Source organism: Podarcis raffonei, chromosome 13, assembly GCF_027172205.1.
Source record: "Podarcis raffonei isolate rPodRaf1 chromosome 13, rPodRaf1.pri, whole genome shotgun sequence".
NCBI classification, from domain to species: domain Eukaryota; kingdom Metazoa; phylum Chordata; class Lepidosauria; order Squamata; family Lacertidae; genus Podarcis; species Podarcis raffonei.
The window spans coordinates 28,341,985-28,364,872 of NC_070614.1; the positions used below are offsets into that span (position 1 = coordinate 28,341,985).

The 22,888-nt window shown below is 45.5% G+C and overlaps 1 protein-coding gene and 1 long non-coding RNA gene across 3 annotated transcripts; one reads left to right on the top strand and one right to left on the bottom strand.

Moving 5' to 3' along the window:
* The first annotated feature begins 136 nt into the window (after nt 1-136).
* LOC128399833 (uncharacterized) lies at nt 137-1,922 on the top strand. The gene is made up of 2 exons (XR_008327272.1): nt 137-192; nt 1,744-1,922. It is a non-coding gene; the product is annotated as an uncharacterized LOC128399833 (long non-coding RNA).
* Nucleotides 1,923-2,399: 477 nt separating this feature from the next.
* On the bottom strand, nt 2,400-22,608 carry RUNDC3A (RUN domain containing 3A). Of its 2 annotated transcripts, none has more exons than XM_053361633.1 (11): nt 22,447-22,608; nt 16,621-16,745; nt 14,739-14,872; nt 11,968-12,053; nt 11,242-11,331; nt 8,293-8,373; nt 7,323-7,488; nt 6,375-6,532; nt 4,507-4,644; nt 4,293-4,399; nt 2,400-2,890 (listed from the first exon to the last, which is right to left on the bottom strand). In XM_053361633.1, exons 1-11 carry the CDS (start codon nt 22,551-22,553, stop codon nt 2,748-2,750), a joined length of 1,335 nt encoding a protein of 444 aa, XP_053217608.1. In that variant the 5' UTR covers nt 22,554-22,608; the 3' UTR covers nt 2,400-2,747. The 2 variants fall into 2 exon arrangements, with proteins under 2 accessions (XP_053217608.1, XP_053217606.1); XM_053361631.1 differs by having other exon boundaries at nt 4,507-4,671.
* Nucleotides 22,609-22,888: the final 280 nt, after the last annotated feature.

Here is a 22,888-nt window from a genome sequence, read left to right on the forward strand (position 1 = left end):
GCTGGCCAAGCTGCTTTCTCTAGGGATTGGCTGAGCCCTTTGGTTCCCCATGCAGAGCTCAGTTGCACAGCCTATTCGGCAGATCAGCTGATGGATGGCAACGTCAACCTTACTTTGCAGGGATTGGTTGTCCCCCCTATGCACCATTCCTACTTGAGGATTTTTTCCCCTCCCCGGGAATCTTCTCAAGTGGTATGTTCTAAGATGCTTATATTATATAATTGGAGTTGGGGGGGGGGAATCTTTTGTCTCCTATGTAAGGCATTGGTTTGTCCCTGTCTCCTCACCTTCATTCTGCAAGGCTTATTCACTGGATTCCTCCATGAACCTAAATCCTCCCTCCTTTTGACCAGGTGACTAGGTCTTTCTAAAAGCAGAAACAAGCCACTTATTAATCAGCCAAGATACACAATACAAAGAGAAACCCACAGGTGTTTTTGAATCCTCGTGTCACAATTGTTCAGTACATAGAAACAAGAACTTCCTAACCACTTTTATCTTGGCTGTTAAAAAGTGTTGCAGATTCCCCCCCCCCCCCGAATTTCCTGAACCGTTGGAATGCTTAAAAAAACAAACCCCCTTTGCACTAGTCCAGTAGGTCAGTTTTCCCACATGTTGTCAAATTCTAGCTCCCATCAGCCCCCTTAGCCTAAAAGTCAGGGATGAAGGGGGTGGTAGTTGGCAACATTTGGGGAGCCAAGGTTGCAAGTGATTGAACCACTGTAAGAAAGGGATGCTGGGAAGAGAACAAGCATCATCACCATGGTGTGAGCAGGAATCGGGACCCTGGGGTCCTCCAGGTGATGCTGTTCTCCAGCTCCTATCATCCCTAACCATTGCCCATGCTGCATCTGGAGGGCCACAGGTTGCCCACCCCTGTTGTAAAAGGTGTTTGAGGAATGGGATACGTGAATGAAGATGTAAAAATGTGAATGCAGTTGCATTTGAGATTAGAGTTCTGGGTAGAGAAGGAGGTACTCTAAACACCTCTGTAACTTATTGTGGCTCTTTAATATATTTCACATTCCTAGGTGCCACAATCAAGATTTTAGGTAAGCTAAAATCAGGGATGAGATCAAGAGCTCCTTTAGGTGCACCTTATGAGTTATTCATTGGCATAATGAGTGTCTCCTCACTCCCAAGCGGCAGAGCACCATCCATCCCATGCCATAATAAAAGCAGGCTCGGATATTTTTCTTCAGCACCTGTTGTAGTTTGCTACAGGCCTGCTGTATTAGATGTGCAAAAATGGTTGGTTGGTTCTTCAGATCCTGACTTAGAATTTAGCACTGTCGTCGCATGGACTCAGGCTGCAACCCAGTGCACCCTCAGGAACAAAGCTTAATTGAATTTGGTGTGGCTTATTTCTCATTTCAGTATGCTTCCAGTTGCACATATGCATTGTAACTCAGAAAGTCCCCAATTTAAATCTCATCTTAACCGTTATTCAGTGGTCCCAGACAAGCCATTGTTCTCTAATCCCATCTGCAATGCAGAGATAATACTGCCTTATAGTATAGTGCCATTGTACGAATAAGGGAATAATATAGGTGAAGAGCTTTACAGCTGAACCTTACGGCATGAATGCAAAAATTAATTTCCCCAAGCCACTTTTTTAAAAAAAAGACCTAAGGATGTTTGCAGAAGAAAGATGTGTATCGGAAAAGAGACTTCAACAGACTTTGTCCCATTTTACTGCCAGCTCCTCAAATCTGTTTTAATTCTTGCCCATTCATTCTACAGCTTCCCCAGCTGCTGGTCTATAACAGTTTTTCAGCCGTGGCAAATGAAGTCATCACATACCAGAGCGTTCCTAAGTCTGCTTTGTCAAAACTCTGGTAGGGGAAGAGGCCGATCGTGCCTTGAGTACCACACACCAAAAGACCTGATGTGTAAATCGGCCCTCTTCCACCTTCCAAGACCGTCCCTGAAGTAAAAAAAAAGCAAACATCCATTGGGATAGCAACATGCAGGAGAAACACAGGAAGTAGATTCCGCAATAGTCTGGTAGGGTTGAAGACGGAAGAGGCTTCCTGAATCGCAAAAGAAACCCAGAAATCTGGAGGCAGCTTGAAGTCCACCACCACCCATTGCAGGAAGGTAGCATGTTTGTTGTTGCAATTCCATGTTGAATCACAGGGAAGATGGGAAACTCAACATCTTCCTGCCCTACAGCTTGCTTCTCTGACACACTTCCACAGAGCCTCCTGCTGTCAAACAGGGAGGGGACAGACAGGATCCTCGACAACATCACCTCGACGCTGTGCAAGTTTTCAGTACCAAGAATGCACCATGAATTTCAACCTGTGTAGCTGTCTTCTGTCTCTTGCCCACCCCTCACCCCTGCAGCAGCAATAATTCAGAGGACTTTTAAGCATTCTCCTCCGGAGACAGCTACCTTCCAGCAATCTCAATCATATATAATATATATCTATATTACACATAATATACACAGCATCATTTTACAAAAGTGCCTTGGGCAGGCAATCCTTCCTGCTTCCAACAAGCGTGCAGCCTTTTCTTCCCCATTTTAAATCCCAGGCAGGGAAAAAGATTCTAAACGCTTCCCTGCTTCCAGCTTAAGGGGGAAAGTCTTGTGTTTAAAGAAGTGTCCAGTTGAGGATGTGGGCTCATTACCCTACTGTAACATCAGGCTCAGTAAAGGTATAGCCAAGTCAAAGGGACTCAATTCTTGTTCCCCGCCACAGGCATCTATTGTGGTTGGTAGGGTTAGCCATCTTGCTGTCTCAGCTGGGGCTGTGGGCAGGGCTGGGTTCAATGCTGTCGCTCACCAGGCACTCGTTGGATTTTAGGCTGGCTAAGGACTTGGAACTAGGCAGGGAGGCCAGAGAGCCACAGAGGCCCAGCATTGACGGGGTCGGGTCCTTTCCTGCAGAGAAAAGTAAGGAAACAAGGCTTCAGAGAGAGGTTCCTATAGCAGGATCTTAAATTATCATGAATTTTTTTAAGGCAATGGAATTGGAGTGGGGCTTCATCTGAAAAATGAAGACCATCCTAAATCAAATTTAAAAATGGCTGTCATTGTCTGTAGCTGCTTCAATTTTTCTCGGGAAAATTTGTGTTTTTTTATTGATACTTATTCAATGATATACAGAAAGATATACCCCTTTATATTTTTATACTATACCGAGATAAACAGCTACTTAGTCTAAAAGATAGCAAAGTCGGAAGGAAGAAAATACAAGAAAACGAGAAATCTAAAGAGGGAGAAAGCAAAATAAAATAAAAAGAAACCAAATAAAGATAAAAAGGACTTTCTGCTGTCTGCTGCTGCATATGATACTTAATTCTTTAAGATCCAACCATTCTACCATAAACCAGTATTTTGTCAGTCTTCAAATCCAGATATTACAAGCTCATTTTCTCTTTCATGCAAAAAGTACATAAGAAGTTTCCGATCCCTTAACAAATGTTAGTAATGATTTTTCTCTAATTAAACATGTTAGCTTAGCCGTCTCAGCAAAGCTCAATAATTTTATCAGCCATTTTTCTGTAGTGTCTTTAGGAAAGACAATTTCAACCCCAACCTTCTGCATGGTGGGAGAGGGGGTTCACACAAATGCTGGAAGAACATGCAAAGGGATCACAGGGGCTAGCCCTGTGCATTGTTAGGTTTCCCTGACATCTGTGCCTTCAGCAGACATAGTTCTACGCCTATGCAGATAGAGCTTCATGGGGTGGGACTCCTTCCAGCATCAAGCTTAAGACGTGAGTATTAGTGTGGATGGTGGCAGCGTGAGAGACTAGACTCATAATGCGCTGCGCACATTGTTTTCTGCTGCTATAAGCTCAGCTCTCAAATGGCAATTCAACAGCTCATGGTTTCCAATTTTTGGGTAGGGGAGGTGTGCAACTTGAGAAATAGGAGGTACACATCATTATCTTCCCACCCAAAAGAATTTAGTGTGTGTTTGTAAGAATCAAGAACTACATGTCCGCAAAGAAGCCGGTGTAGCACAGTGGTGAGGATCCCCCATGATGCTCACCTGGGTCACTATTGCAACCTCACATAGTTCTTTCAGAGGAAGGGAACTGTGTACACTGACTTCCTCTCTTTGGAGGTTAGGTGGTTCTGTCCTGGGAGATATGAAACAGCAGCACAAAGAGAGTGCCTCCGAGCCTGTGCAAACAAGCCCCTTCCCTCGCCAGAACCCGCGTGATGAATTTGGAAGGAAAAGAACCAGCAGGGAAGCTTCCAGGCAAGCTTAAGCCCTGGCACTTGTTTCCAGATCAAGCAGTGATTTTTCTCAAACCTGTGCAAAAAAGCATACCCAGTGGCCCCCAAGGTTCTCCTTCATGCTTCCCTTCACCCATCCTTTGGGAATCCGAGCTCAGGCTGATCTCTGCTGACAGCTGGTCTGTGCTCATGAAGCTGTGCCTGATGGGAAGAGAGAACGAGAAAGCGGGGTGGGGTCACCTACATCAAGAGACCTAAGAACTTTCAGCCCCTTTCACCTCCAGGCCTCTTCCTACACACGCTCTTACCTTCTGTACATTTTGGCTTCGGAGCGACTCTCGTTGCCATTCAGAGTCCCCAAAGAGGGCCACTGATTCACCAAGGGTGCCGCCATTTCCTTGGACAGTTGGGTGAACTGGCTGTTATCCGATGGGATCAGGCCCGTCCTGGGGGTAGAGTGGGAGGAGGGAAGTCTGGTCAAGGAGGAGGGAATGCAACCTGTCAGCTCGAGGCACAAGAACTAGGGCGCATTGCCGCGTTTGTCCTCCTGCCTAATTCAGTGCAGGCCAAGGGCGATCTGAATTGTCACCTTCTATAAGTCCCTCGGTCTGCTGGTGTATATTAAATGTACATACAAAGCAATTATGTATACCCAAGATTCCTTAATAGCTAAGGCTTCACTGCGTTATGCAATCCTGAATAGGCGCTTGCAAGCATAAAGAGGTGTCTTGCGGGATCAGATCTTGTCCACTAATTTTTGTAAGAATCCCAGCACCAGAAATAAGGCAGATGTCCATGGGCAGGACCACTGTCTGCCTCCCCCTGCAGTAAAACGTCCTAGCTTATAATCTTCAGTGGAAATGAAATTCTAGTTCTGATTTCTTGATGTGAATCTAGTCATTTCAGATGTTCCTTAATTCTATCCACAAAGGGGACACCTGTACAGCTCTCATCCCACGTTGAAAGGGAAGACCTAAAAGGATATTGTAAGCATGTTTCACTGAATGTACTTGCTGACATCGCCCTTCAGAGCCTTCTGCTCAGCTAAAGCGGGATGCAGTAAATGTGAATGTCCACATATAAAAGTTCAAGAATAATTGAAGAGGGCTAATTGGGACACGGGTGGCACTGTGGGTTAAACCACAGAGCCTAGGACTTGCCGATCAGAAGGTCGGCAGTTCGAATCCCCGTGACGGGGTGAGCTCCCGTTGCTTGGTCCCAGCTCCTGCCAACCTAGCAGTTTGAAAGCACGTCAAAGTGCAAGTAGATAAATAGGTACCACTCCAGTGGGAAGGTAAATGGCGTTTCCGTTTGCTGCTCTGGTTCGCCAGAAGCGGCTTAGTCATGCTGGCCAAATGAGCTGTACGCCGGCTCCCTCGGCCAATAAAGCGAGTTGAGCGCCACAATCTCAGAGTCGTTCACGACTGGATCTAATGGTCAGGGGTCCCCTTTACCTTAATGTATCTTTAGATAGCATTATTGTTTGGGATTAGGATCTTCAGCATCACAAACCCATAATATTTTCAGTTACTCAGATATGGACTTAAGAAGTAAGGAAGTCTAGCCACTGTTTTCTGCAAGAGAAATATTTCCCCATCTAAAACGTTCCCCCACCCCACCCTGCCATTTTTTAAATTCAACTGGAAAATGAAATTGAAACGTCTGATCTCAAAGGGACAAAATGTTTTCCCATCATGTTGATTTATTTCCAATAAGGGGAAAGGGGAAATCTCTACCCCAACTCAACTCCAGCTCAACATTTCAGGAGCCGACATTCCAAATTATGCAAGACTCTGAAGATTAATTCCAGATCCAGTTGCAAAATAGATGCTCTGAACGCAGATAAGTTCAAACAGTGGGATATTTGCTAAAAAGTAATGTAAGAAATCATGATTTCTTATTTGTTGTTTGGAATCCTTTTAAAATGACAGCTATCCTCTGACCTTACGATGAGTTCCAACAGGCCTCCCTCCAACATGGGGCAAAATGCTAGGTTCTGTGTGCACAAGCCGCCCATCTATGGTGGGAAATTGAAGGGGAGGGGATGAAGAGGGGGGCAGGAAGCTGCAGAGATGCATTCCCTTTCAGTGTGTGCCTGGCTGGGGGCACCGGAACAGCGCGCACACACACACACACAGTGTGGGGGCAGGATAGTGCAAAACTTGGATCTACTTACAGCTGTTCCTGCAGCTCCAAGATTACACCCTCCAGCTCCCGTTTCTCTAACTGGTTCTGCACCTTCACCTCCTCCAGCCTCAATTGCAGGCGTTTGTTCTCTGCCTCTAGGTCCTTCAGCTGTGACTCTCTCAGCCGAACCAGCTCCTCCAGATAGCCCTTAGACACAAAGTGTGTGGAGCAGAAGATAAGTGGATTACTTACGAAAGAGAAAGGTTAGCCTGGTGAAGAAAACTGCCCTGTAAAAGTTCACTGTATAAGCAAGAGCAAAGGTGTGGTTATGTACTAGACCGAACTTGGGTCTGCAGCTGTTTTTGGACTACAACTCCCATCATCCCTAGCTAGTGGGACCAGTGGTCAGGGATGATGGGAATTGTAGTCCAAAAACAGCTGGAGACCCAAGTTGGCTTCCATCTAGCTGGTACTGCTAGATGGAGATAGCCTGGTCACAATTATCCATGATCGGATATCATGTTTAGATGACTATAATGGGAATTTAATAGCCCATTCTTCCGACCAAAGGTTCCCAGAATGAATTACAACAAATTGAAACAACATAAAGCCCCATTGTCCTCAGCCTGAACTGTCAAGTATCTAGGATGACAGAAATTGTTGTGCAACAATATCTGAATGCCACAGGTTCCCCACCCCTGGGTTAAGAGCATCAAACTAGAAGTGGGGAAACCCGGGTTCAAATTTGTGCCAATGAGCCATCCCTGACCGCCCTCCAACCCCAATGCAAATACTATATGCAGAGGAAGGATTTGCCTCAGGACCAATGGATGGGATGAGATTATTTGATTTCCTTTCCATATCTGCTCTATTCCTGCTCATTTTCACCCCCCTGAGCTGATACAATTTGCATTTTTAAAATCTGCCAGCAAAGATGCATTTAATGCCATTGCGGTTTGGTTCTCCGAATCATGTGCAGTACTTGAGGTCCAAGTACCTTTTGTGCATAGACAATGCGGAACTTCTGCTCCATCTTCCGCCATTTGTTGTACCAGCTGTCTTCGGCCGTCACTAGCGGTAAGTAGGGGTGGTCAGGGGAACTGTCTTCACTTGTACTGCTCTCCAAGCTGTGCCGGTCTTCCTCGTCACTTAGGTAATCATAGCTGCTTACAAAGATTAAGATGCCAGTTGCATTGAAAGGAACTGAAGTAGGAAGCATATTTGCTTGTTTAATGGTCAGACAGAGCTGTTCTATTTGAATGGTTTGGGGAATCCCCCTGCCAAAAAAATCCTGTCATATATGATGCCAGGTGTGGGGTAGGTGGCCAAAGCAGTGTTGCAAGCCAAATAGGGAGGCCTGGCAGCCCGAATTGGGGCTGCAGGCTGGAGGTTTTCTGCCACTGCTAGTAAAATACACTTTTCCAGACTGCCCAGGGCTGCCCCAAAACATTTTGCGGCCTGAGGTAAAGGATATGACGGTGCCTCCTTGTCCCACCCCATTCCATGTATGAAAGCTGACAAGATTGGAAGTTGAATGTTACTTTAACGCTAGCAATGGGTTGGCATCTTTTACCACACCTAGCTGGCTTAGGGGTACAGGGCAGGTTGTGGGACAAACACAGCTCTGTCTGCTCCCTGCTCCTCAGCATCTACTGCCTGAAGTAGTTGTTCTACCACAACATTCTCACTACACTATCCTGTAACGTGTAAACCCAGGATCATTCTGAATCACCTTCACTTTTGACACATGAGATGTCTGTTTTTATGACCCACCTTATATTTCTGTTTGTAAGATGCTTTAAACATATTGGTCGCATTGCGTTTTATTGGCAACAAGCTGAAAACTACCCAAATGCTGAATCTTTTGTTCAGAACAACATGTTCAAGGAACCCTCTAACGTCATCTTTCTTGGCCTGGGCCCTGAACTTCACACTCAAAGGCTATCTGCAGAAGCAGTAGCTCTTACCTCTGGGTAAACTTCAGGTATGGAGTGTAGTCAATAACCACAGGTGTCTTGCCATCCATGATTTCCCCTTTCAGGCAGAAACTGCAAAACATGATCACGACAGGAAGGAATGCAAAGGAAAGCAAGTTATCAAAAGCTATCTCCACACACCTGTCCTTTAGAACACTCAGATAGTTTAGGATTGAATAACAATTTTCATATCGTGTACGTACAACTAAGTGGAACCTTGAAAACTAACAACCTTGCGGCACCTTAAAGACTGAAAAGTGCTGCATTTCTTTCATGACTACATAAATCTTCATGAGAAGGCTGTGGCTCAAGATGGCTGCATAACTTTAAGCTACTCTTTAAGGCCTTTTTCCCTCTCTCTTTTTCTTTTACTAAACAACAGCAACCTCTGAACACACTGAGACTTCAAAAGCATTGTGTTCCCAAGGGGATGCAACCTCATACCAACAGAAGACTGTGGAAAGCTTCTAAACATAGTTATTAGCCCAATCTAGGTCTGAAATCTGAACTGTCAATTGAAATTGACATGACAGGAAGCAGGAACGAGGGAAGTAAGACCCCAAAATTTATGAGTAGGTGGTCAGAAGGCAGCAAGCTTTCTCACCAATTCAGATGAATGAGGAATACTTTTGCGGATGACTTGAAAGAAGCCTTGTCCCTGTTTAATCAAACTCTAGACGATATTCATGCCCAAATGCAAGAGGTTGCCAAAACAGCCGATGAGCAGGGACATGGAGGAAACTGGGCATTGAGGAAAAGGAAAATGGGAGGCACTGGGCTAATATTTGGTGCAAAGGACCCCCAAATTGGTGGAAGATCCCGCAACGTTTATATTACAGTGGTTTGAAGATCTCAGGACAGATTAGGAGCTCTCCTCAGGTGACTTTGAGCACATCTACAGAACCCCCAAAACGGCAGGAATGCCAGAGACCTCATAGTGAGAGATGCTATTGCTGTTGTATAAAAGAAAAGGTGCACCTAGCTTTGCCCAACCTGTGTATGATCAAGTATCAAGGCATGCCAGTTTGGTGTAAACCAGGGGGGGAAAGCACAGCAAGGAGGCTGAGTAACAAGATTGTTCAACATAGTATGACTTCTACCAATGTTGGGTAATAAATTTAAATGCTGTTTCTAAATGTTGAGAGATTGGATATGGCAACCAATAGAGCAAGAGCTGCTGCTCTTTGGAAAGCTTACAAACCGGATGCTGAATTTCTGCAGGAAACACATCAGAGAAAGCAGAACACAGAAATGTTATAAAGCAGACACTGCTAGGCAAATACTGTAATCCAATGCCTACATTTCTTCTAAAACTAGAAGACTGGCAATAATATTAGCTAAGAGTCACCGGCTGGTAGAGGCTGATATATGCAGTGATCTGAGAGGCTGTTGCATGTCTGTTAAAGAGGCACTGGAGGGCAAAGCAGATTTATGATGCAATCGCTTTTCCAGCTGGGCTTGGGCGAATGATTCATAAATGCAACTTAGCGCACTTATTAAAAGACAAGAGCAAAAGTGAGAGCAAATGGCTTGGGCTCAGTTCTTTGGCTTTTTGTTCAATCTGAGCAGAGGTACGAGGAGGGAGTGCCTTCTATCTCGTTTGCTTCATTTTTTTAGTAGAAACCGTGGCCAAAGTTATTTGAAGTAATCTTAAGACAGAGGGCTTTATAGAGGGCAAAAAGAATAGATATGTTATTAACATGTTCACGGATGGTGTTTTACTGATGCTTAACAACCCAAAGGAAGCCTTTCCTGAAATTCAGGGAACGTTGCTTATCTTCATGGAGGCAGCTGGCTTGGAAGTAGACTTCTCTGAGTCCTCAGTGCCATGCGGGGAGACCCCTCTAGAGGAACAATTACTGCTGCAGGTGCAATTTGGATTGTGACTGCAACCTCGTAGCATCAACCATTTGGGAATAACAATCCCGAAAGGTTTACATCGGCTGAAGAAGCAGAATGTTGAGATGCTACTTGAGGACTATAGGAAAGACATGGATTGTTGGCGAAAACTTAATCTCGCTCAGCTAGGCAGGACAGCCACAATTATTATGATTCTCCTCCCTAAGGCTTATTTTCCTCTTCCAATTTGCCTAGAAAAAGAAATGATTGGGAAATGGCAAACATACATCTATTAACACTGGTAAGCGATCTAGACTTACTTATTCCAGATCTTCAGAAGATGAAGGGTTGGGAGTACTGAGCCTTCACCTTTATTATGAAACCTGACAGATCAGGCAGTTAATACCTCAAATAAAAGTTGACCCTGAACTGGATTGGGTCTCAATAGAGCTCGGGAATAATTATAAATATTATTGAGCCCTACAGTTCAGAAGATTGCTTCTGAACATGTAAGGTAAAGGTAAAGGGACCCCTGACCATTAGGTCCAGTCGTGACCGACTCTGGGGTTGCGGCGCTCATCTCGCTTTATTGGCTGAGGGAGCCGGCGTACAGCTTCTGGGTCATGTGGCCAGCATGACTAAGCTGCTTCTGGCGATTCAGAGCAGTGCACGGAAACGCCGTTTAACTTCCCGCCGGAGCGGTACCTATTTATCTACTTGCACTTTGACGTGCTTTTGAACTGCTAGGTTGGCAGGAGCAGGGACCGAGCAACTGGAGCTCACCCCGTCGCGGGGATTCGAACCGCTGACCTTCTGATCGGCAGGTCCTAGTCTCTGTGGTTTAACCCACAGCACCACCTGCATCCCTTTTTTCTGAACATGTACAGAGTACCAATTCTCCCTCCACAAGAGACAAAGCCCTAGCTGGGGGGGAGTGACACAAGAAACCATGGGAACTATGTGCCAGAAACATAGCAGAAGATAAGTCAGCATTCCTTAGTGCATATGCCCCCCCCATAGATATAACAATGTAAGAAATATCTCTTAAAGCAATAGCACTTTAGGGCGAATGATCTGGAGAAGAAGAGGGTGCGCACATACCTGAAGTCTATGGCACTGAGCCCTATCAGCATCCCTGTGAGAACGGTTGATTCCTCTCTCAGCATGATTGCCCCGTCATCATAAAATCTCCTGTAGGGAGGGGAAGGGAGACAGCCTTTTGATTATACTGGGGGGTGAGGAGGCATAGGGGAAGAGAGTGGAGCTGTTTTCTCTTCAGCTATGTGGCTTCCTCAGTTCTGCTATCGCGAGCGTTTTTCATGAAAACTTGGGATTCTGCGTTGCTAAACTCTCGGGAATAGGGTCATGGTGGACACCCTGTGTACAATCGCTGTGAGAAAATGGGCAAATTCTCCAATACAGATCATTTATCTAATTCATAACATTTATATACTGCTTGATTGAAAAAAGAAAACACACCAAAGCAGTTTACAGAAAAGAGGCCTTAATCTATAAGTGAGGTCTTATTTTATGAATTAAATTAACGAGCCTTGTATCTCTCTTCTTTATTAGAAAAGGGACTATCAATTTGTGTGTGTGTTTTAGGAGGTTGGAGAAGGGTGTATAGATACAGATAACATTATAATCGCCTCTCCCAGGAGGCTGAGTATATTGGACTTTGTTTTAAGGTCTTGAAAGTGCAATTGTAGGGCTTCAAAAATCTACAAAGCAGAGTTGGTAGGGCAGCAAAGGGAAATAATGTGAGCACGTGAGAAGGAATGCCTTATACCCCAAATGCACTTTGATACAAGCCCCAGAGATGCCCACCTGGTGGTTCTGGTGTCCCGCAGGGCTGTGGTGATGTACTCGGACATGCGCTTCTCCATCAGTGCCACTCGGATCCATGCCCGGCCCTAAAACAGAAAGTTTGTTACAATAGGCAGAACTGCAGCTGATTTGCACGGCTGTTTCTAATACATTAGGTTGTATTCAGCTAAGTTCTACTCAGACCCATTGAAATTAATGAACCTGAGTTAGTTGTGTTCATTAAATCTGCCCAAGAGTTAGTACTGAATGGCACACATTGTGACCAACTTAACAAAAATTACCTGAATCGGGCCTATAGTTGGTTCAACATGGATCCACATTGTGACATCAAGACGGCTTTGGGGGGAAATCTTAGAAAGTCAGGTTACCATTAACCAAATTCAAACAATGCTGCTTCATAATAAATGGGTTGTGAGGAGTCTTTGTGTGCTTCCATTACTGGTTTGGGGAGTGCTGGATCCTTGAGTTAATCACAATCCATATCTACATATATATCCTAACAATATCCTGTCATTTATTCATTTTTACAAAAAAAATAACAACCTATGCTTTGAGGAGTTTCTCCCTAAAACAGTTTCAATCCAAATTGGGGAGGAAAAGCACACACCACCTGGCAGCATTTTAATGTGTGAACACAGCCATTGTCTCTTACTCAGACAGTTCCCTCTCTAAGACTGCCATCCTAAGCTTCCTTGCATGGGATTCAGTCCTACTGAAATCAATGGGGCTCACTTCTAGGTAAACATGGACTGAACGGAAAGGATTAAACTGCGTTCCAAAATGTTTCGCTTTGACTTTCCATCATTAGCACCATAGTGGTCAAGGATGCTTGGTTCAGACCAAAAGTTGTAAGCATGAGAACACACACCATCCGATAATAACATCCATCATAACCAAATATTTCATCGCCAGCCTTAATGGTTCCTCTTTCATATTCTCTAGGTCAGTAAATCATAAACTCTATGCTATGTGTGCAATAAATAAAATAATTAAAGGCTGCTGTGGGCTGCAAGGACCCACCCACAGTCAAGGCTTGTGCATCATTGCATCACTTGCATTATTTATCAACTGCTCTGGCCTTGTTTCCTTCCAATCAGCCTTGACTGCACTAGGATTGCTCTGCTAACTCTGCATCACTGTGAAGGGATAATTCAATCACTCCCATTGTAGAGATTCCCGAATTGTCCATTCTCAGAGGAGGCTGCCCATTAGGCACCTCTGGATGAATCACTGCTCTGGGTGTATCTCTTTCTAGTCACATCAAGATCAGTGATTCATACAAAAGATGGTTGAGTCCCACTCCGGTTTGGCAATTCTTGCCACGTTGCTTGTAAGAAAAGTGTGCCACCAATTTTAATTTAGAAAAGACAGCTTCAGCTGTCAGAAGTTTGTGACCCAGTGTGCTACACATTCTTCATGAAATAGATGAATTAAATTTGATAGGGTTGAGCTCTGTAAATATGCAGGCAACATTGTTCTAATAAATTCTGAGCCAGATAAGTCGATACTGGATGTGATAAAAAATGGTGAATGATTTTTAAGGTAGCATATTACAAGATTAATGTTAATAAAACAAAATTGTTATCCTTTCTTTTCTCCTGAAGTAAGCTGCTTAATATCAAATCTCAAACTAATCTGGTATTCATGAAAAACAACAGCAGCTTAATATGAGGGAATTGTATTTACTAAGCATAGAATTTGCATCTCACAAATCACTTAGTCCAACACCCCCACGCTGCTAATGTAGTAGATCCTAATAAATTTACTCTCGAGAAGCTGGGGGGGGGGAAACTGCTTAGGGGAAATTGGTAAAATTGCTTTAATGGCAAGGTGTGGATGTGACACAATGATCAAAAGGAATATACGTTGACAGTTTACAAAATATTAATGAATCAAAACAGAATATGAAGAAATGACAGCTTCTAATCAACACATGTATATCTGTGTTGAACCAAAAGTCCTGGAAGCTCTTTCTGTCAAGGAAGTTGCAGAGTAAACAAGTCTGAAGAGTCTGAAGCATTTTGAAGAGTTTTGGATCTTGAAAGGGAATGATGTAACTGGTTGTAAACTGCTGTGGTAAATCAAATAACTATCAATTTATACACCTGTGTAAACTGATTAAGTAGGTTTCCGAGCACAATTCAAAGTGTTGGTGCTGACCTTTAAAGCCCTAAATGGCCTCAGCCCAGTATACCTGAAGGAGCGTCTCCACCCTCATCATTCTGAGGTCCAGCTCCGAGGGCCTTCTGGCGGTTCCCTCACTGTGAAATGGGAGGTTACAAGGAACCGGGCAGAGGGCCTTCTCGGTGGTGGCGCTCGCCCTGTGGAACGCCCTCCCATCAGATGTCAAGGAAATAAACAACTATCAGACTTTTAGATGACATCTGAAGGCAGCCCTGTTTAGGGAACTTTTTAATGTCTGGTGTTTTATTGTGCTTTTAATTCTGTTGGGAGTCGCCCAGAGTGGCTGGGGAAAATTATTATTATTATTATTATTATTATTATTATTATTATTATCCTGTACAAAGCTATTTTCCCTTCCTTTTTAGTGGTGTATCTCTGTCCTAAGGTAGTCATCCTAGAATTGTGAAATGGAAATAAGTTGCTAATTTTATTTTATTTTATTTTTTTGTAGAAGCATGGCAATAACCATTTTGGAAAAGGGATTCCCTTTCTGCATTATTTCAGTGGTTCCCCGTGAGCATTCAGCAGCACAGCTGCAAGGAAAGGGTGAGCAACAGGGCTTGCCTCAGTCAATGAGGGCTTCTGACCTTGGCTCTGGAGGTGCTGATGTTCTCCATATTCTCAATGCTACTGACGCAGTTATTCGGGACTTTGCTACAGGCCAGTCGGATGTAATCCCAGAAGCCACGTTGCCCATCGGAGCTGAACCAGCTGACAGGACCTGAGGAGGAGGCAGGGAAGACAGTTTGTAAACAGTAGAACTACTGCCTATCTATCACCCACCTGCTCTGGAAAAACCTGGTGGCACTAGCCAAACAACCAAATAATATAATCCAAGGGCATAAAAACCTTGCTCAATCTTCTTTCTCAAGCCTTTTTTTTGCATCAGCTCAGGGATAAGGAATATCTGGGCATTCAGATGTTGCTGGACTACAATTCCCATCATCCCCTATGCTGGGTGGGGCAGACAGGAATTGGGAGTCCACCACCATCTGGAGGGGGACACGGGTGGCGCTGTGGGTTAAACCACAGAGCCTAGGACTTGCTGATCAGAAGGTTGGCAGTTCGAATCCCCACAACGGGGTGAGCTCCCGTTGTTCGGTCCCAGCCCCTGCTAACCTAGCAGTTCGAAAGCACATCAAAGTGCAAGTAGATAAATAGGTACCGCTCCAGCAGGAAGGTTTGCCAGAAGCGGCTTAGTCATGCTGGCCACATGACCCGGAAGCTGTACACCGGCTCCCTCGGCCAGTAAAGCGAGATGAGCGCTGCAACCCCAGAGTCGGTCACGACTGGACCTAATGGTCAGGGGTCCCTTTACCATCTGGAGGAGCACAGGTCTTCCACCCCTTCTCTGAATGATAGACCTAGAGGCAGGCATGCTTGGTGAGGCTCTGCCATACACTTTGGAACTCCAGACTGCTAACTTTTACAGTATCAGATGTCTGCCTGCGGGGATGGTTCCAGTAAACACAATGGTTAAGAACACAAGCGATGAACTGGGAGGAGGAAATCTAACTAAACTTTCAGCTTAGCCATTGAAGTCACTGCTTGGCCTTTGACAAGCCGCTATCTCTGGCTCTCAGGCTCAGGCCTTCCATGTGGAACAGGGGGATAATAATACAGGCACACATCACAGGGTTGCGGTAAGAACTGCAAAAGCTAGGCTAGAAGCAAGTGCACTTGGTCAGCCAGCCAGGGTTTGGAGAAAATACTAGGATTAATTAAAAGGATTTCCCCACACTTGTTGCACGATAGCCAGGAAATGCACTTATCCGGGCCAGACTAGATGAAGTGCTGCTCATGCAGTTGACAATCCCATGAATGGCTCCTAAAAAGTGAATTGGGGGTGGGGATCCTGATCAGGTCTCCTGCACCATATTTTGCACTGGGGAAGGAGATCCGGTTGGAGTGAATGGGAGCTGCCTCCCCTCCCCGAGGCAAACAATAGGCATAGATTGTCCAGATCAGGGCTGCAGTGGAGGGCAGGGAATGGATGGAAGTCTCCCAGCCTTCATACCAGGGTCCCCTTCAGGAGTGGTCCACTGCATCTGCAGTTTGCTTTGTGAAAGCCATTTATGCAATTTGCTAATTGTGTGCACGGTATCGCTTCCAGCTTAGCCCTCAGGCAAACCTGCAATGCTGTCGTCTCCCTGCACCGCGACACACGATGCAATATTTGCTCAACCCCCATATATGTTGCATAGCAGGTGTTGGGAGGGGGAGGACCTCTGGCCTCCAGAAGCTGCTGAACTACAACTCCCATCAGCCTCAGCAAATATGGCCAATGGCTGGGGATGGTGGGAGCTGGAGTTCTGCAACAACTCTCTCGGAGGGCCAAAGGTCCCCCACACCTGTGTAGCAATAGTGCTGAAAATGAGGACAATAAAACTAAGAATGACAGAGAGGGAGGGAGGGAGGGAGGGAGGGAGGGAGGGAGGGAGAGAAATCACCCATCAGTGCAAACCGTACCATGATCCCCCTTGAAGCGATGGCTGAGGATGTGTTCTAGAATAGCAGCGAAGTTCACAAACTCCTCTGATGAGTCATCAATGGGTTCGATGGTATATTTCTCCAGCAATGTTTTCACTGAGAATCTACAGTGGGAGGCCAAGAAAGCAAAACAAAACACCATAACCAGGTTTGAGCATGAAGTGTATGGGGAGAAAGAGGAACCCAGCTTTTAAGAAGGGCTTTTCCTCTCCCCAGTTTATTCTTGACCAGACCCCGACAAATGGTTCCTCTCATTCTTTCCTATGCATGAGTACGAAGTGGTCTCCTCTTCCTTCCTCTTCCCCAGAATAGAAAGAGCCTTTGATAGATTTCATTCAAACCAGAAATTGCTATCAGAATGCTGGGTCTCGGCTCTGGGAAATGTGAAGTGGCTTCCAGACATAAGCAGAGTGCCTTCATTTCCTTATTGAACATACACAGCCTGCCTCTCCCAAACATCTGGGATAGCAGCCAGCTTTCTCTGATCACAAGGTATGGCTTTCAGGAAAGTCAAAGCCCCAGCTCTCTTTTGTTTCTCTCTTCAATTCACCACTGATCATATCAGTGACAATATAGTCTCTTCTCTATTTGCACAGCACCAAGGCCATGGTTCTTAAACTCTCTCCCTTCAGGGAGCCCTTTACATATCGGCTGGCCTGCTAAAGGATCTCAAGAGCATCAGCCACAGAATCCCTTCTCCTCGCTGCCACAGAGGAAAGTGGGACATGCTGGGTTGCATTCATTGTAGCCCCTATTTATCTGTTTTCATCACCCTGATATGAACATTATGTCAGCACAAGGTCCTTGTGCAGCAGAATGTTCTTCCCCTCTGCTCCTTCATTGAACAGTCCTGTTTTGCTTTAAATCCAGCGACATTGAATGAGATCTCCTTATCCACGACCTAATGGTGGCTGCATATGCCTAGGTCTACCTAGGGTGGCTGTGTGTTCTACCTTACAGAGAACAGTCCTCTGTTTTGAAGATCCTCTTATGTAAAGGGCTGCCCAGCCTAAGTCCAGTTTAAAGGAGGAGGAGGTGGCGGCAGAACGAGGGCTTTGAAGCTGCCTATCAGCAAAGACCCCCACCTAGACAGCAGACCGATTAGAAACTTAGATCACCTGGACAGTCTTCCCCACTATGGTGAGAGACGTTGCATTTCTATTTAAAGTGCGGGAATGATTTATAAATTTGCACATATACATATAAATTAGCCTATGCAAATCTTATGCAAATCAGACCCTCTCCCATCCTCTGCTGCCTCTTTACCCCCTGCTCCCCCACAGCCACACTGGCCCTCTCTGCAAAAAATAGAGACGATTTTGGAAAACATTGAATCCAAAGCCCTGTTCAACTGCTTTGTTATCTTTCCTGCTCTATCTCTTTCTAACTCAGTGCTGATTTTTTTCCCCTGCAGGCAGGTTCGCATGGATCGTACTCTTGACGCCCACACTGCCAGCTGGCCCTGGGGCTGTTTGAAGCTAAGGTTTGTCAGCAAAAGGCAAATGGATGGAAGGAGAAGGGGTTTTAGATACAGTCGCTGATATCCAAGCTCTGAGATGGATCCTATGCTGTTCAAGGCTTGTCAGTTAAAACCTCAACGATGTAGATACCATGCTGACTTGTTATGTGCTCTTGATTGCAGGCCAATAGGACTACGTGGTGAATCAGCATAAGGCTCAGAGGGCTGGGTAGCAAGCGGCAGACTCTGGGGTCTCAAATTTCAGCGGCACCCTTTGTGACACCAAAGTTTGGTGCCTCCTGCCTCTCGCCTTCCATTCTACATCATAATTATGGCGCCCCCAAGGTTCCATCCCCAATGCAACCAGTTGCACTCCCCTAAATCTGCCTCCGTGGAGGAGTCTCCTCCAGGGTATTCTTACCCCTACCATCTACTCTCCTGGGTTCCCAGGTTCTTTTTCATGCAAGATTTGTGGCAGCACGCACAGTGAATAGCATACCTTCCAACAATTCTCTGATGAAAATAGGGATGTCCTGTTCAACAACACAATTTTATTAGTTATACCCTGCCCATCTATCCCAGCCACCCCAAGTGGTTTCCAACATATATAAAAACTTAATAAAGCATTAAACAGTAAAAAAAAACAAAAAAACTTTCCCGCCTTCATATGTCTTCTAAAGGTTGAATAGTTACTTATCTCCTTGGCTCAGGGGTCGCATAACTCCATACCCTCCAACATTTCTCCGCTGAAAATCCAGCAACAGTTAGTCATTCTTACTGAAAACAATGGCATGTGACTTAGGCCCTATCCACACTATACATTTAATGCAGTATTATACGACTTTAAACAGTCAAGGCTTCCCCCAAGGAATCCTGGGAACTGTAGTTTGTTAAGGGTGCTGAGACTTGTTAGGAGACCCCTTTTCCCCTCACAGAGCTACAGTTCTCAAGAGTGGCCCAACAGGCAATTCCTCTTCCTTGAGAACTTGGGGAACTATAGCTCTGTGAGGGGAAAAGGGGTCTCCTAACAACTCTCACCTTCCTTTAACAGGCCACAGTTCCCATGATTCTTTGGGGGGTGAAGACATGCTTAAAGTGGTTTGATACTGTTTTAAATATATACAGTGGTACCTCGGGTTAAGTACTTAATTCGTTCTGGAGGTCCGTACTTAACCTGAAACTGTTCTTAACCTGAAGCACCACTCTATCTAATGGGGCCTCCTGCTGCTGCTGTTCTCATCCTGAAGCAAAGTTCTTAACCTGAAGCACTATTTCTGGGTTAGTGGAGTCTGTAACCTGAAGCGTATGTAACCTGAAGTGTATGTAACCTGAGGTACCACTGTAGTGCAGACAGGAACTGAGTAAAAATTAATTTTTGTTGGATTGTGCCCAGAGCCTACATTTCTGGCAGTTGCTGGTGATGAATCCATCGTGCACGGAGTGAACAAGTCCCTTTAAAACAAATTGTTGCGGTTTTTTCAGGGAAAAGGCAAACCAGAAACTGGTCCACTAGGATATGGGAGGCAATATTGATGGAGAAACCTAAATAAATTCAAGGTTCTCCAGGTGCCTTTCCTCTGAAGTGCACTTTCGACCCTGGTTTTCCTGCACAGCATTCTTAAAATGGAATATAGGTCTCCCACAAAACAAAAACAAACAGTTAACGGTGCAATCCTGTGCACACTTACCTGGGAGTAAGCCCCACCAAACACAATGGGATCTACTGCAAGGAAACTTGCATAGGATTGCATTGTAGATGTCGTTTTCACTGGAAGATAGGAAGCTGCCTTGTGACAAATCAGACAACTGGGTCATCTAACTCAGTACTGTCAGCACTGACTGACAGCTGCTCTCCAGGGTTTCAGGTGGGTCTTTATCCCACCACCATCTGGAGATGCTGGGGACTGAGTTTAGGGATCTTCTGCACGCAGGGCAGATGCTCTGCCACTGAGCTCTAGCTCTTCCTGTTTACTTCTGCTGTACTATTTAACACCCACCTATGCTGGTAAAGTTTGCATCACACAGGAAAATGCGGACCCACAAATGCTGTTGGGAACATGGCAAAGGCATGTAAAAAACTGGACCCACCATCAAACAAATATGTAAAAAAGTGTTTAGTATATCTATTTAAATATCTTAATCTCCTTTTCCTTTCCAATTTTTACATCTTTTCACAGCTTTGTTATGTTTTGGAACAATAGTACTGTAATTAAAAATGGAGAGTTTTTGAATCTTCTTCATCAATATCATCTCCTCTCTGTTCTTTCTCTGCTTCATTCTTTAGGCGCTTTATAAATTAACCATACAAGCCATGGCTAATGTAAATAAATAAATAAATAAATAAATAACTTCCTTTTGCTTGCTTTGTGTGCCAAGTTCAGCCAAAGTCTATACAATTACTTGCATTTTGAGAAAGTGTGTGAATATTTTTTTCTTTCAAGATATTGCAAGTATTAAGCACCATAGTTTTATTCTCTCTCTCTCTCTCTCTCTCTCTCTCTCTCTCTCTCTCTCTCTCTGCAACCCCATGAGCCATCTTCTTCCTTGATCAATTCAGCTTCCCTTTCCCATACCTTTCCCAATTCTGCTGTATGTTTCCTTCCTGTATGTAAGGGCAATTAGACTAGGGGACCAATTTTAATTAAAATTTCCAAGCAGTCCTTGAAAAGATGTTGGGCAAGATGGAGAAACAGAACTTCCTTCATTGAGGAATACAAATAGCACAGTAACCCATTGTTCCTGGCCCTCTCGTTGGATATACAATACATGATGCTAGTGCCAATAAACCAAATTCTGACCAATTTTCAAGCAGTGATACTCCGCATTTACTCTTACTTCTCTGCCAAAAGCTCTCCCCAAGTTCATGGTGAGGCCCAGCCTTCACCTCAGTTATGTATCCCAGCCTACTACAATAGGCCTATTAACTCTTCCCCTTCCTTTTCTTCCCCCCACTTTTTAAAAAAAAAAATCTTGGCAAAACTAGATTGACAAGAAGCCTGCCCTCCCACCAAAAATGGGGCCACCTTCTCCTAGCTTCATCAGTGCTTGTCTGGGTGTGAAACACAGGGTGGGAAACCGGCAGTCCTGGTACAACAACAGGCTGATGTCTCTGCACCAACCTGGTGCTCGCCAGATGTTTTAGACCACAGCTCCCATCAACTCCTGGCCAGCACAGCTGTAGTACAAAAACCTCCTGGAAGGCACCAGGTTGGCGAAAGCTTCCCTGCACCTGGCTCAATGCCTTTTGTTGGGAAAAGGCCGTTGCTAAGGCAGCCACCTCCTGTATTCCACCCTCCCTCCCCCCACTTCTGCTGCTCATAAGATGCTCCACAGTGACGTCACTTCCCACTTCTCATATCTCCCCAACCAGGGTGCCTGCATTCATCTTTGCACACCACAGAGCTCTTTCTTTTCCTTCAGGAAGAGAGGAAGTTAAGTAGGAAGAGTGCCCTGCCCCAACGCCTTCTCTGCCCTACTTCTTTTTTCTTTGTGGCATTCCCATCACCATCACCTCCTCTCACCCTGAAGGACAACAACGTGCAGAGGGGCTGCAGGCAGCAACCTCTCACTCTTCTCCCTCCTGCCTCCCAGAATTTTCCATCTTCATTTGGTTCTCTGAGCAGCACTTCCAAGCACCAGCCAGCGAGTTGCCTACTGGGTGTAGGTCCCATAGAGATACATAGCTAGCGACTGAGGAAGATTCTTCCCCTAGTGTGGGAGAACCTCCTACATGGCCAGATTCCCCCATCATCTCCATGAAGGACACATTTCTGAAAACCAGGCCTACCCTACCAAACAGAACAACGTTCGCTCCTCATCTTTCCTTGTTGACAAATTGATTCTGGAAACACAACAGACCCTCTAGCGCCGATTCCTCCATTGCCTTTGGCCTGTGTGCCTGTACATTTCTTCCTATTAGCTTCCCTCATTCCCCTCATTTCTCACCCACCCTTGAATTTCACAACCCCTGGTTTCTTTTTCTTCCTTGCATTATCTTTCCCCTTTATTTATTTTTTTTAAATTAACTCCCCCCACCTCCCCAAGGATATTGCTGTCCTCTGTTGCCACACTGCCTGCCTGAAGCTGTACTGATCATCTTAAGCACCATTTCCAGACGGGCTAACAATTCTATTAGACATAAGATGCCAATAATACGAGGTTTCGTTTCTGTTGTTCTTGGGAAGCCATCCACCTTCACCGAACAGTTCCACCTCATCCCCTCGCCTAGCCTCCTTGCCATCCTCTCTCCATCTTAGGGGACGCAGGATGGTCTTTCCACCTCCACCCTCGGGCGGGGGGGGGGGTTTCCTCGCCCGCCTCCCCTGGCAACCCAAGGCGCTCTTTACCTGCAGACGGTGATCAGGTTTTTCCTCTCCACGGCGATGTTCCTGGAAGAGGCTTTCTTCGAAGACAGCCCTAGCGCCATGGTCGACTGGAGGCAGTTCGGTTCCATCCAGGGGAGAGACGCTCTGGGTCCTCCGGGTGGCGCCCCCTCCTCTTCCTCCTCTTCCCCCTCCTCCCCACCCCCTCCCCTCCCCCTGCCTCTCCTCCCTGCCCTCCCCCAGAAGACGAGGCGTTGGGTCAGCCTTCTCCAGGATCGGATAGCACGGAAGTATCGCCCGCCTCTCTCTCGTCCTAAAATTAGCTCCAGCCCCCTGCTTGGAGGGCGAGAGCGAACAGCGAAAGATGGGAGGATGGCCGGGAGGAGCTCTCCTTGGTCCTGATGGAAAACAGGCGCCTCCTCCTCCCGATGGGAAGCCAGCCCCTCTCGCCAATGACGTGATGGGC

Bases quoted from the DNA above. Each gene is read 5' to 3' on its own strand.
- RUNDC3A (XM_053361631.1), bottom strand. From the start codon at position 22,553: ATGGAACCGAACTGCCTCCAGTCGACCATGGCGCTAGGGCTGTCTTCG. The intron at 8,374-11,241 runs GTATGTGCGCAC...CATGTTTTGCAG, and splicing joins CTCAGTGCCATAGACTTCAG to TTTCTGCCTGAAAGGGGAAA. The intron at 2,891-4,292 runs GTATGCTTTTTT...TTTTCTCTGCAG, and splicing joins AGAACCTTGGGGGCCACTGG to GAAAGGACCCGACCCCGTCA.